This window comes from Cyprinodon tularosa, unplaced genomic scaffold (assembly GCF_016077235.1).
Source record: "Cyprinodon tularosa strain WSP-4 unplaced genomic scaffold, ASM1607723v1 ctg940, whole genome shotgun sequence".
NCBI classification, from domain to species: domain Eukaryota; kingdom Metazoa; phylum Chordata; class Actinopteri; order Cyprinodontiformes; family Cyprinodontidae; genus Cyprinodon; species Cyprinodon tularosa.
Window position 1 is genome coordinate 72,695 of NW_024039719.1, and position 14,181 is coordinate 86,875.

Below are 14,181 nucleotides of genomic sequence, written 5' to 3' on the forward strand. Positions count from 1 at the left end.
GCCCTTTTTTTTCCAGAAACGCATAAAAAAGTATCACTTTATTATCATTAGATTCCAGATTTTAATCAAACTGAACAGCTTTATATGGAGCACCAACACAGACATAATTAAAAATAAGTACAGAAATAAATTCATGCTCAATAAATACAATTAAAAATGTTAAATATAATACATTTATTAATATATTTCAATATGCTCATTTTATTTATTCACCTTTATAATAATCACCCTATTTGTTTAATGTCATATTTTTCAGCTTTAATATTTAATTTTTATACGAATTTATTTCTGTGTTCGCTTTAATGTTGTCTGTTTATTTTTTATGTCTGATTTTTACGCTGTTCAGACAAAAGTGCTGTGCTCTCTGTTGTATTTGCAGTAGGTTTGTTACTGTTGTTCTAGAATCGCGCAAATGGACTCAAAAATAACAAGGTGTGCATTTCATATAAAAACAATAAAGTAACCTCAAACCTGTTAAAAGTTAAGCCCAATAAACTTTTATTTTAGTTTGAATGTTTATTTACGCATATTTCAGAAATTATGAAAACTTTTCAAAAATCTTTCCTCATCATACACTAGCTTGTTAGTGCTGTCCTTTTGTCTTATGCTGCAATCATTTAAAAACAACAATATTAATATATTAAACATTTCTTCAAATAATTGCATTTTCCATTAGTTTAAAGCATGTAAATGAGATGCTCTGCCTATAGAAGCAGTATTTTTGCCCTTAAAATAAAACAGATATTACACATTTAATAATGCCTTTTGCACCATGTTTTTTCTCACACACAGTTTACATTCTATCACTGCTGCATTTTATGAATGGGAAATGTTCATTTCACTGCTAAGCTGCTGCTCATTTACTGTTTGAAAGCTGTATAAATGAAATTTCCTTTTGTATACACTCGATGTATACAAAATGACAATATAAGTTGCCTAGTTAATGTATAATATTGATGTGTTTTTCCTATTTTAATCATAAACAATCCTCTTCGACTGGCAAGTTGTCATTCTTAGATGCTCAAAACTTGGTAAACCGATTATTTCAAGAAAAAAAATGACTTCCATATATCTAATTTTTTTCAGTGTAGCGCTGGTGGCTTCCAAGCTGTGGATGTAGTTATTACCCCACTGCACAAACATGGCCTATTTTTAAGAAAATAATACATTCTTCTTTCAATTGATATAACAGATATTTTCAACAACAAAAAAATAGGTGAATAAAATAAGTTTTTAATGATATTTAAATAGCTCCACCACTGTGTTGTGGAGCTGGTTACCAGAGTTTATTGCTGTCACAGGCATGGAGCAGCTCAACACTTGTAGGGAGTTTTCATGATAACAGAAGGTTTCAAAACCTATTTGACTGAATTACTAAAAGACAAAAACATTAATATTTTTATGAAAATTGAAAGTAAGATTAACAGGAAAAATTGGAACAAAGTTATTTTGAGACGGATTTTCTATTATTAAATAGTTCTTTAATGACTAGGTTTCTGCAAAGGAAATAAAGCACAAACAAAAACTATTAATTCTGCCAATATCCTATATTTTCAAAAATGGTTAAATTCTACCATTAGGTGACCTGTTTTATCTGCAGGTTGTTTACCTGATTCACATTAGCATAATATCCAATAATCTATTCATCTGTTCAGATAAATATAGATCTATACAAATTGTGAACAATGAATTTAAAAGAGGCTAACTGTAGTTGATTTAATGCGATGCTCTGTAGTTAGCAGAGCAGCGTGACTAGATTCGATCTTTTCTGAGCAGCTTTTGATTGTCTTCCCTTTAAGCATAATTTTTCAAATATTTTTTCATGACTGAAGTTTAAGTTTGGATTTACATCACTGTATATTTCTATACATTGCCTGATTTTATTTTTTATTTTTTTTGCTTTGAATCGAAAAGCGTAGTTTAAGCGACAAATTAAAAGAAACTAATAATGATAAATGTCAGTTTGAAGTAGCCCTGTGTAGAAGTGGTGATCCATCCCAGCTTAGTGACGCCATCTTCAAACAGCTGAACAGGCCAAAGAGCTGGAGAGTGATGGAAGATCAACTTTATAACATTTTTGGGTTGACTGCAAACATAATGCAGGTAAAACTCATATCCTAAACTAGATTTTAAACATTGTGATTAAGATTAGTATTACTATTAAGAACCTACAAACACTTTTAAAATCATGATGCTGAAACACCCACTTTATGGCGAAGTCTTTGATCCAATAAAAAGCTCCAGGACCCAAAACTGAAAACAAATTGTGTCATTTCCAGGCTCACCACTAGAGGGCGTCTGTAGACCATGGATGATGAGTTTTCTTGTTTAATTCTACTTGATTTAAATCTCTTTTCAATTTAGTTCAAAACAATCTTACCTTTAAGTTGAATTAATTGGTTTAAGAATCGTATTCAGATCTTTTCAATGATAAAAAAAAAAAACTTTAAAGTATTCTAAACAAATTACATTTGTTGTGATGCATTATATTTAAAGTAAAAGTCTGGTCATATTCAGAATACAAACTTCTGAAAGTACTTTAAATATGAAATTATTACATACTGTTCAATAAATGCTCAGTGTTTTTAATTAAGAGTAATTTTTATGTGAATGTGCTTTACTGGAGGCATCCATGTTTGTCAAAGAACACTACTGCCACCTACTGGTTTGTGACGTCACAGTGCGGTATCGGCTGTTGATCAAGTCCCAGTGCTGTATCTGGTGTTTGTCACAACGCGCTATTATCCAAGTCATCTTGAAAACATTCTTCTTCCAAATGTTGGCTACATATTACGGGTTTTTTCTCTGGCCAGAAGTTCGATGGCAAATCCTCCCTCTTCAGGTTGGCGATCCAACGACCAACCCGTCCATTGAAAGAACCCGATGTATTCCAGCATCCAGCTGCCATGCACGTGGGCATTGTCAGTTTCACTATAGCTCTGGTGAATTTCAATGGTGAAGTCCTCTGGAAATCTTCAATAATTGTTGTTGATTGCAGATGTGTCTAGTAGTTCCCATTGATTTAGCTTGTAAAGCGGGAAGAATGGCGCTAGGCTTAGTGTGTACATTTTAACAACTTTTACTGTAATACACCTTAAAAAACTATTTCTGGTTTGTAAAAGTTGCAGATGAAGAAAGTTGCTGTAAGATTTTATTCTACAAACACTGGCTGCTGGGAAATCAACCTATTTCCACTCAAATTAAACCCGGCAAAGCACATCCATCCCAGGGTCCCTCGTGTGGTTCATGTGGAGATGTTTGTAGAATAAAAGTGACCAAAAACAGCCAATCCATGTTTTATTTCATCTGATTTTTTTAATTGGAAGGAATTTTAGAAACATTTTCATTTATACACACTGAAGAATTCAGTTTTTACATAAAATTTGAGACTCTATACAGTAACAACAGTGAAAGTAAACATTGGATGCATCCTAAAACTAAACTCCTCAAGCATTAAAATCACATCAGAAGGTCCATGGACTGAATTTAATCTATATAAGAAATGATTTTCCTGTTCGTTAGCGTCCAAAAGGAGGCCACAGTCTAAAATTCACCTCACTGTCAGAAGTTTCCCATACGCCAGTGTTTGACACTGTGAGTAGCAGCACCACGGTCATACAGTAATTCACACTTTGACAAATAATTATATTAAACCAAACTTAAAAATAATTAAAAAAACACAGTGCAATATTCACATCTTTTCCTATCTACGCTCCTACTATTTATAGATATATTTACACCCAGAGTCCCAAAGTGTCAGCTAGTGTTTCTTCGATTTCTCGCTTTTCTTCTGATATTCGGCGATCTTTCTGTGAAATATTCCTGCAAAACAAAAGAACAGATTTGGTTGGTATGAAGAGAGCAGAAAGGGCTGCTAAAGCCAGGAGGGGGTTGACCAATAGGCAATACTAGGCAGTTGCCATAAAACTCTGTCTACATGTATGGTTAATACTGATTTGAGCACATTAATTAAGTTTTTGATAAAAATTATGTCGCTAAAATGCCATCAGAACACTTATATTACTCAGTGTCCACCATATTGGATCAGTCCATTTGCTGCACATGTTCAGAAAGGTCCAAACAGACAGCAGCAAAGCATTTGAAAACAAGCAGTGCGAAGAGCAGTGTTGCCAACTTAGCACTTTTGTCGCTATATTTAGTGAATTTTCAGACCCCTCAAGCATTTTAATTTTAAAAAAGTGCCTAAAGCCAAAATTAGCGACTTTTTCTGCTGGCAGAGACTTTGGCTACAACATATAAAAGTACCAAACTCTGCTCTCCAGAGCAAGTAGATTTTGAGACAGCATGAAAAGTCAGCTGAGAACAAAACAAAGAGAGGAAATCATAAAGGAAAGGGACAAAAGGAGAGGGACAAAATGTAGAACTAATAATGTATGTCTATTCTATTAATATTTTCTGTATCTGTATAATGGTTCTGTGTTATGATTTGTCTTCTTAATTCAGAGGCCTCCCATCCTGTCTTTGCCTAGGGCCCCAAATTTCCTAAATCCGCCCCTGGCTAAAGCATCAGTGAGACCATCTCAGTCAATAGAAGGAGTAGCAGTTCATGGCTGAAGTGAGTCTTTTATCACACAGTGAAAGGTCCTGATTTCTGTAGTGGAGATGGACGGGCGAGAGAAACACCCCCAGAACACCTCGCTGATACTTTAAAAGGTTCCTCTAATGAAACCACACCAACAGCCGATGCACTGTAAGCAAGCTGAGTTTCTAAATACTGCTGCCTGCTTTATAAAAGCATGTTCACAATAACAGAGACTGCTGCAGCTCCACGTCTGTGCAGAGCTGTGCAGGTCACAGCTCCCCAGAGGGCTGAGTGTGTGCAGGAAAGAAGAACAAAGAGCAGCATTAACGCTTTTGATCTTTTAAGAGAACCAATGAGTTTCTGAAGCCAGAGAAAATATGTTTCTGTAAGTTCTGTCTAGTAGCACCAAGCACTGAAATAGAAAATATGGTGTGATACAAACCAAATCATTAATGATAAAAAAAAAAACAGTAAACCTGGTGAAATTAGTCAAACACCTCATTTTCCTGCTCAGCCTAACAATATTCTCCACAGGAGCAGAGGCTGAGTTTAATAATGACTCATGTCAGTTATAACCCTGGTAACAGATGACAAAGAGATGCCTATTGAGCTCTTGTAACTTTGCACAATAAACATCCTCATGTTGGAATCACATAAAACCTGCAGTTTTCAGAGACATTTGTAAAAACCTAGCAGCTCCATCTCAGGCTCCAAAGCTATAAGCTAACATGCTAAATGCTTAAGATCATGAGCGAGAAATGAGAAGCAATTTAAATGTCTTCTGTCTGCAGTAAAAATGGCAGCGGGTTAGCAAAGATTCATTTCACTGAACCTGAGACTGGTTGAGCAACATAAGATCCAAGTGGACATGTTTGGACATAACTACTGCAGCAAGTTTGAGAAAAACCAAACACAGCAGAACTGCACCAAGCCCTCATAACTATGGAGCACGATGAAAGAGAGGTGAATGATTTTTAAATATTCACCAATCAAAGCAACAACTGTTAAACTTAGAGGCTGAGAAAGAAAGAGTAGCAATAGGTCAGTAAAAGCCAGAATCTATGACTTACTAACAGAAAGTGTTGAAACGACATTAAAGTGCTTTTAGTCTTGGGCCGTTTCTCAATTCACAAGAATCAAATCACACCCATCATGGCGATTTAATTCAGTATCGATTTCCTGACCCAACAATTCAATTATTTTCGATACTTAAAGGGATAGTTCGGTATTTTTGACATGAATCTGTATGGCATCCCCATCACCAGTGGCATGCATTCACACTGACTTACCCCTGGCAGCGTCCTGTGAGCAGAGTTCTCGTCCAGTTTTGGTCAAGCCGAAAGTAGTCCGGCAGGTTTTTAGGAACAGCGAAATAAAACGTTTCTCTTCCCAAAACATTATGTGTTCAAAAGAGTGATATTTTTGCATCCCAAAAACATTGTAGTGGAAAAAGTCACACGTTGTTATCACTTGGTCCTATTTTCTCTCTGTTCGTATCAGTGCGCGCCGTCATTCAGACAGCGAGCTCAACAACAGCCATGTCTCTCTCCGCCTAGGCGGAGGGAGACATTGGCTACTTTCGGCTTGACCAAAACTGGACGATAACTCTGCTCACAGGACGCTGCCAGGGGTAAGTCAGTGTGATTGCATGCCACTGGTGATGGGGATGCCATACAGATTCATGTCAAAAATACCGAACTATCCCTTTAAGAATACACCACGATACGAGACGATAAAATGGTTCATTTTTTTTTTTTTTACCTTACAGGCTAGACAATGGTTAAAATTTCAAATAAATCAATGAAAGCTGTAATATTGTTATGCTTTTTTTTTTTTGAAACAGGTGCAAATAACAGAAGTAGAAAAGTTGCACCCGACCTATTCCTATTAACCCTTTAAAGCCCGATCCAAGAATAAAACAAAACAGAAAATTACTTTTATTTGGTTTGAATTCCTTATTTGGCCTTTTAACAAAATATGTAAAAAGAAAAAAACAGAAATACATTTTTGATATTAATAATTTATTATTATGCGATAAGTCAAGATTATTTTTTGTGTAGTCTTCTGTTATCAGGTATATCTGATTGTGTACAATAGGATTTTGAGCAAAGGTTTTACCATTAAATTATGCAAAAGGTGTCAGATGCAAAATATTTCAGAAACCGTATGTATCAGATATGATACTTTGGCATTATAGGGTTAAAACCTCATTCACTGAAAAATAATAATACCCCTGCGTTATAGATTCTGAAAGGCCTTGCATCAAAAAATACTGCACATAATCAGTGCAATGAGTGCAATGCAATACCTCAGCTCCAGACGTCCCGCCCCCTCCACCGACGCTCCGCTGCTCCTCTCCCAAATTGTAGCTGACCGCAAACAGACAGGAGGCCGGCTTGTTTTGTTTTTATGACCGAAATTGTGGAAAACAACTCGTGAAGTTTGACCCGCTAGAAGAGCGAGGTGTGCGAGAACGCTGGGGCCCTTTTTCCACCTGGATCTCCGCTCTTTTTGGCCCTCATGTCCCTCCGTCGTCGGACTAAACTCGCCCCCACTTCCTCACCGCCTCGACCGTATCTAGACCCACAGCGTGTAGCGCAGACCACGCTTCAATACTGAGCATAAATCAAAAATGTTTGTCAAGCTCACTGCAACACACTGCTGTAAGAGTATAACCAGGAAGTGCGGTAGGAGGGCAAAATAGGTCTAGCGCCACCGCAGCACGGGAGGGAGAATTACGCCCAGGAGCAAATGGATAAAAATAGACTGGAGGAAAAAAAAAAAACATGAAACGATTCTCTTGCGGACGTATCGATGCATCGGATCGTCGGCTGTTGGATCGATGCATCGAAACAAAACGATTATTATTCACACCCCTAGCCCTCGCCAAGTATGTTCTTGAGAAGAACACAGGAAAGACACGGGAGCATGCCGCATAAATGTGGGTCAGTTGGAACAGAAGCGTACTTGTGACGTCACTACACGCCCGGCTCGTCTGGAGCTGCATTTCACCTCCTGTTATTAATAGTCTATGGATAATAATAACTTCTTACTTTTTTCATTAAGTGGGGGGATAATGATGAACAAAGTCAGATAAACACAAACCAAATGAAAACATTGTCAAATAAAAAAAAAAATCCTATTCCGAGAGTTAATGCTGATTAATGTACACTGTCCCTGTCAAATAAATAAAATAAATAAATGAAAACAATGGTGAACATGATGCATAAAGAATCATAGAAGTAATCCATAATTGAAAGAGGAGAGACCCAGAATCTTCAACATTTCAGAGAACGTGTCACAGCAGCACCGCTGGATGAGTTCTCGGTTGAGCTGGCAGTCCTTTAAGGTGGACCTGCAGTGATGCAACATGACCCAGAATGCTTTGCTCTCACCTTGAGGCTGCCCCAGCGGCTGCTGCTGTTCCGCCTCCTGAATAAACAGGTCAAACATCTGCGTCTGGATGAACTTCTTGACAAAGTGTCGGGTGGTCTTGGACTCGATGGCCTTGTAGAAGCGTCTCTTCTCAAACTCACCGGGGCCTTCTTTCGAGTATTTGACATAGGAGGCGTAATGGCCAACGGTTCGAACAAAAAAATGGAGGAAGGCTTCCGACACCACGCGGTTCACCTCCTCCACCTTCTTCACCTCCTCCAAATCTGAAGCAGAAGCAGAGAAAGGGTTAAAAAGATCCTCCGAGCTGCCGTACCTGTTTGACTTGAGTTGACTCACTTGAAACTTTTTTTCTCTGACCAATAGCATCCAGTATTTCTGCCTGAAGCTTTGGGGGAAGAATTGAATCTTCGTCACCAATCTGCACAGAAGGTTTTACATCGTTCAGGAAATTAGAGCTTTACCTTTAATTTCGAAATGAAAAAACAACATTGGAGCAGAGATGGTGCGGTTACTACGACACTTACAGTCACCAGGAAAGTCTTCTCCTTGTTCTTCGATAAGTCAACCACCAGTAACTGTTCAGCACAAAGTAAAGGTCACAATGAGAAGGTTGGGCTGTTATAAGATACATGAACCATTCATTAAAACAGCACAGATGAAGAACCAGAACAGGCAGCTTCTTTTTATAAATATAAAAAACTTTTGAAAGCATTTAATTCTTTATGTAACAAATAAGAAAAAGGATAAATTAAGCTTAAGAAAAACTTGCTTGAACAGCTTCACTTTTCAAGCAACATCAAAAACGAATCAATGACATTTGGTTCTGATGTAGCTAAAAATACCTTTAAAGTTGCTAATAAATACAACAATGATATTTGATAAATATCCTTCAAGCTCTCAAATAAGTAATGCGAAATTACTTGTGCAAAAGAATTTGCACATGCCTTTAGTAGTGAGCTGCAGACGATGTATGACTGTGTGTCATACATCACCAGATGGCCCCTCCCACTGAGCCTGGTTCTGCTGGAGGTTTCTTCCTGTTAAAAAGGAGTTTTTCCTCTCCACTGTCACTACAAGTATGCTTAGTGTGAGGGATCGCCTTCAAGTAAATGAGTCGATGCAATTAGTTGGTTTTCCTGAGATAGAAAACTTTGAACTAGATAAAAATAGAAATAAATTTGACTGTATGATCTGGTTGAATTGTAAAGGGCATATCCAGCCAGTCACAGTCAGAGAAACAGGACTACACTTAAAAACAGGCCAATTTTGAACACCTATAAACAAAGGTGTTGGTAGCAGCACGGCTCATCTCCAAGACGAGCTCCGAACTCGACAACCTTCGCCTGATTCAAAAGAATCTCCAAAAATAATCAAATATACCAAAACCTGACAGCGGCCTGGGCAATGAATTGCCTTTGCAACATACTCTCAATTTAACCAAACACAATTTTTAAATCGCAGAGCCACTGATTTTTAATCACACTATATTTCAAAAGAGTAAGACACTAAATTCTCATTCATAAATATACCCAATAAATTGAGCGCAAAGATGAATGAGAATTGCTGAAAATTTTTTCTCATGTCTTTGACAAGCAATTTGTGATTTTGTCTGTGAAAGGTACTATGTTAGTAAAGTTTGTTTTATTATTAAAAAAACTGAAGACTAATTATTGCAAAAGGGGTGTCAAAGTATTCATCAATGGCCGTGCATAGTTACAGGAATGTGATCTTTCTAGGTTTGTGTTCTTAAAAAATGCTTTTCACATTTTTTATAAAGGAGTCTTTCTTGTGTATAGAACTTTTAGGAAAGAGATTCATTTACTGTGATTTGAAATAAGGTTGAAATATAACTAAACGTGGATAAAGTGCCATATTGTGAATATTTTCAGGTTGCACTGGAAAGATCACTGACAACATTCCTTCAGTAAGATAAAGAGTGTTGCATTAAAGATTTAAGATCCAGGGATCTCTGTCAATTAAAATTTATTACAGATTAAAAGTTACCATATCTGACGAGGCCCGGTTAAGTTGTGCCTGCCATTAACAATCAACAATTATCTTGGTTGCCGTGCTCGGACTGATCTCGGCAACATTTCAAAAGGCTAGCGTAAACGGGGCTATAGACTAGGAATTCAGACCAAGTTACCTCAGTTTCATTTTAACTGAACTACTGTACAACTAAATGATTAAACATTTAAACAGGAAGGATTAAAAGTCTCCCTTCAGCTCTTTAGCTGCCGATTAAACGCTTCAAGTGGGTTTGTCCACAAAGACAGGTAGATAGATTTGCAGCTAGCAGCAGATTCATGCATGCAAGTAAGTGTAAAGACTTTTTCACACTGTGGTTACAGTAAAGTTCTGTATCAATGCATTCTGGGTATGCAAGCTTTCAAAAACTGAAAGCCTGGGCTAAAACATCTACAAGATGGCATTAGAGCAAAGGAAAAGCAAAATATTTTATTATTCTTAGCAAAATCGTTTAGCGCTACCGCTAAGAAAGGAACAGTGAAAAGGACAAAGATTAAAAAAAATACTTTTTTCATATTCCTCTTCCTCTAACGTCCTTTAACAGGCTCCATTGCTTCTTGTTCTCTGCAGGCTGTTAATGTTCAACCTCCCCAGTAAATTTATTCTACTAGTGTTACTATTGTTGTCATTTCTAACAGCCTAAATATGTTCACATCACCACAGACTCTCACCTTGGTCATTGCACCTATGCTTCTTTATCACCTCAGCGACCACAGACATTTTTGCATATATAAATAGAGACTCAAAACTACAATCTGATCTAGCCTTGATAAACCTCAATGCCTGTGGTCTTTCTAGCTGCATGTTTCAGGCTTTTGCTACAATGTTTTTCTAATAATTACCATATGGGCCGAAACAATTAATTAGATTAATCATTAGTGTTGCGCCGATGCTATTTTTTGGCCCAGATACCTTCCTGTGCAGCATCGACCGATACCGAAACCATACTAATACAATCTGTTTGAAATTGATGTGTGTGTGAAGAAGTGCATAATAGTTGGATGTAAAATAATAATAATTGCCATCATGGCTTTGTCAAGCTGCTGCCTGCCTTTGTGAAGCAGGAAAAAGACTAATAAAAAATTAATCCAGTAGAACTTTTTATTGCCTACCTGGAATGGGTGACAATAGTTGAATAAACGTTTGGCTCTCAAAATGGTATCGGTGCCCTATCTGTTGGTACTTGTTGATACTGATACCACCATTTCAGTGCTGGATTGGGGCCTCTGCCCAATACTGGTATCGGTATCAGTTCAACACTATTAATCATGATGAATCGATTATTGAAATAATAATCGATAATATAATAATCAACTAATTTAGCAAGCAAATTGTTAACTGGAATGCAAAGACTCTAAATATACCTGTAATTCTACCAAGATTGTAAAAAAAGTATAAAATAATTTTGTGTTTATGATTAAAACAAATTTGTCTGTCAATATGCTCTATCCTGAACTCCTCAGGTGGAAAAGTTTTTGTTTCACCTGGTTTATTTGGTAAAAAATCTTCTTTAAAGAATCTTTCCAAAAAAGTGGAAAAACAATCCTCTGGACCTCGTTTCCAAATTTGGTGTTAAAGGTTAAAGTTTTTGGGCCATAATATAAAGCTTCAAACTCAACGCTAAGTCTGACATTTTGAATTGAAAAAGCTTCCTTGATATTTATCGTTCTATCGTACTATAATCATTAGATGCAGCCCTAATTATGACAGAATTCCACTTTGGATTGATAGAAGGACACTAAATGCTGCTTTAATCATATTAGGCATAGTTCCTGCTACAGCTGATAGTTAGATCACCTTTGCCTTTATTTTTGCACATGATTTTATAAATGTAAACTTTTTCAAGATCAGAACCAAAGACCATTCAGGCTAAATACAGCTTGGACTCACATCATTCTGGTCGGTGACTTGGTCCAGCAGGCGCTTCTGGACCCCCAGCAGGTAGGGGGTAGGAGCCATCACCACGTCAATCAGGATTTCTGGAACGATGGAGATGAAGGTGTGCTGCCAGGTGAAAGGATACAGGAGGGCAGCAACAGCGTGAAGGACCTGAGACAATGTCCTGCAGACAGACAGGTCAGAAATCAACAAACCTGATGACACATCGTATTTCATCAACGCATGCATAGAAGAGGAAAAGAATCACGTTCAAACAGTCACACAGATGTAACAGAACAAGATTTTCTAGTCTGCCATGATTGTTTTCAAACACTGAAGAGTTGAAGGGATGTACATTCTCTACATAAACATCCGATCTGATTCATCACTGGGGAAAAAATGCTTTTCTTAAAGTCTTGCAATTTTTCGTTTCGCAGGAACCAAACCAAATGTTAAAGGTGCTACTAGCTGAAAATAAAAGCCAAAACAATACAAAACAAAACTGTTGAACAGTTCAGTAAAGTTCCTGTAACTGCAGCAGTGAGGGCAGGAGCTAACACTATGCTGAACATTGGCTTCACTGGGTCTCACTAAAGGAGCTCCAACACATTCAAGCAGTTCAGAAATGATTCATCCCTGAAAGCTCAGCTTCAGTTTTAAGATAAATTAATGCAGGACCTGCAGAGTCAATGACCTGGAAACCATTGTCTCACAAAGGTAAAGGAACACCCCAGGCGCACGCCCTTATGTCTCAACAAACACACCTTTAAAGGCTAAGCATTGCAACAACACACCCTTGCTGCTGTAGCTCCCACAATGCATTGTGCTGTTCACATTTACTGACATCCTCATCCTTTAGGCTATGAGAGTAGAAAAAAAGAGGAACCTACAGCCACCTGCTGCTGCAGCTGATCACTAACCAAAATAGCTAACAAAGACACAAGCTGCAACACTTCTGGATACAGATTCATGAACCAGGATGGTTAATTTGTCCCTCAGTAGTAAAATGCATTAGATCAACATCAAACTGAGGGGAAAAGCTCTAATAAAGTATGATGAAAAAATGACTTCATGCTCTGACCTCAACATTATCCTTAAAAAATATATGTTTTTTTATTTTATGTTTTAAAGTTCTTCTCATAGAAACAATCGTATTTTTTGTCTGGAGAGAGAAAGAGCTGCAGTTAATGCTTTATATGCACACAGGATGTTTATATCAAAACAGTGCTTAAATATTCTTATTTTAAACATTTAGAGCTTAAGAACACAATTAGACTGATGTGCTAAGACCTGAATGCAAACATCTTTAAATCAGTAACATTTAAATGTGAAAAGCACATTAACTCAGATAATAAAACTGTTTTATTTAAGCATGATATAGTTTTATGTAACTTATTGATGCATAGTAGCCTTTTAGACAGTTTTTCTCTCAATAGAAAATGCAAGGAAAATCTCAGAAGGAAGGCAACCAGGAAACGTCATTAACCAGGTTTTATTTTAGTTTTTTACAGCACTAGTGGCTCGTTTTTCTGACAGTAGGCTGAGAGGAAAGGGGGTATAAGAGAGGGGGAGAGAAATGCAGCAAAGGACAACAGGCCGGATACATGAGTTCTGCGCGGTAAACATTTTTTTTTTAAATAACAGTGAGAATGAGGTTCTGGCAGAATTAAGGAATCTCTTTATGTGTAATCTGATCGTTGTTTCAGTAGTTTTTCATGTTCTGTAAAAATAAATGAATAAAACATGATCTGTGTAGTTTACAGTAGGTAACAAGGGCTGATCAGCCTCTCATGACCGCCTCCCCACCCGAAAATCAAACATGTTTTAAATTCAGTCGGCCGTGGTAAGGTGGCTGTGGAGAAATCCTGCTATTGAAGTTGTGAGCTGATTTACCAAAACCTGGAGCGCTGTGCATGTGCAAACAAGGGAGTTCTTCTTCTTCTTCCTGATTGAATAGTCCTGACCGGGGCCTTCTCTTAGGGCCGAGCCTGACGTGTGTTTTTTGGATGTCCAGTGTGAGCAGGTAGATCACATTAGAGCATCGGGTCGCACAGTGTGAGAACAGACATCATGAGCTGTGAACTTTAAACCCTGCGGTTTTGTCGTACGGTTTGAGTTTTAGCTGTGTGCAAAGATTGTAAATATCACACAGTGTATGCCCGGATTAAGCTGTAGATTCCTCTCCCTATAAATACCGAATTCTCTGTTAAAAAATGCAGATCATTGTTTAACAGGATCCTCGTTTAAAGGATATGCAATGTTTGTTTTAAAAAGCTACTTTGTCTAACTACTGAAGGATTTTTTTTTTTTTAAGCACAAATCTATGTGAAAAATTG

The 14,181-nt window shown here is 37.4% G+C and overlaps 1 protein-coding gene across 2 annotated transcripts in view; it reads right to left on the bottom strand.

Annotated features, from left to right (window-relative positions):
- Positions 1-3,291: 3,291 nt before the first annotated feature.
- The window catches only part of LOC119776608 (DENN domain-containing protein 2D-like), a 62,975-nt gene continuing 52,085 nt past the window's right edge, over positions 3,292-14,181 (bottom strand). For both annotated transcript variants that reach the window (XM_038275104.1, XM_038275105.1), the window contains 5 exons: positions 11,858-12,029; positions 8,464-8,514; positions 8,276-8,357; positions 7,939-8,202; positions 3,292-3,822 (listed from right to left, as the gene is read on the bottom strand). In XM_038275104.1, coding sequence (XP_038131032.1) covers positions 3,761-3,822; positions 7,939-8,202; positions 8,276-8,357; positions 8,464-8,514; positions 11,858-12,029 — 631 coding nt within the window. In that variant the 3' untranslated portion in view covers positions 3,292-3,760. The remainder of the gene's footprint in view (positions 3,823-7,938; positions 8,203-8,275; positions 8,358-8,463; positions 8,515-11,857; positions 12,030-14,181) is intronic.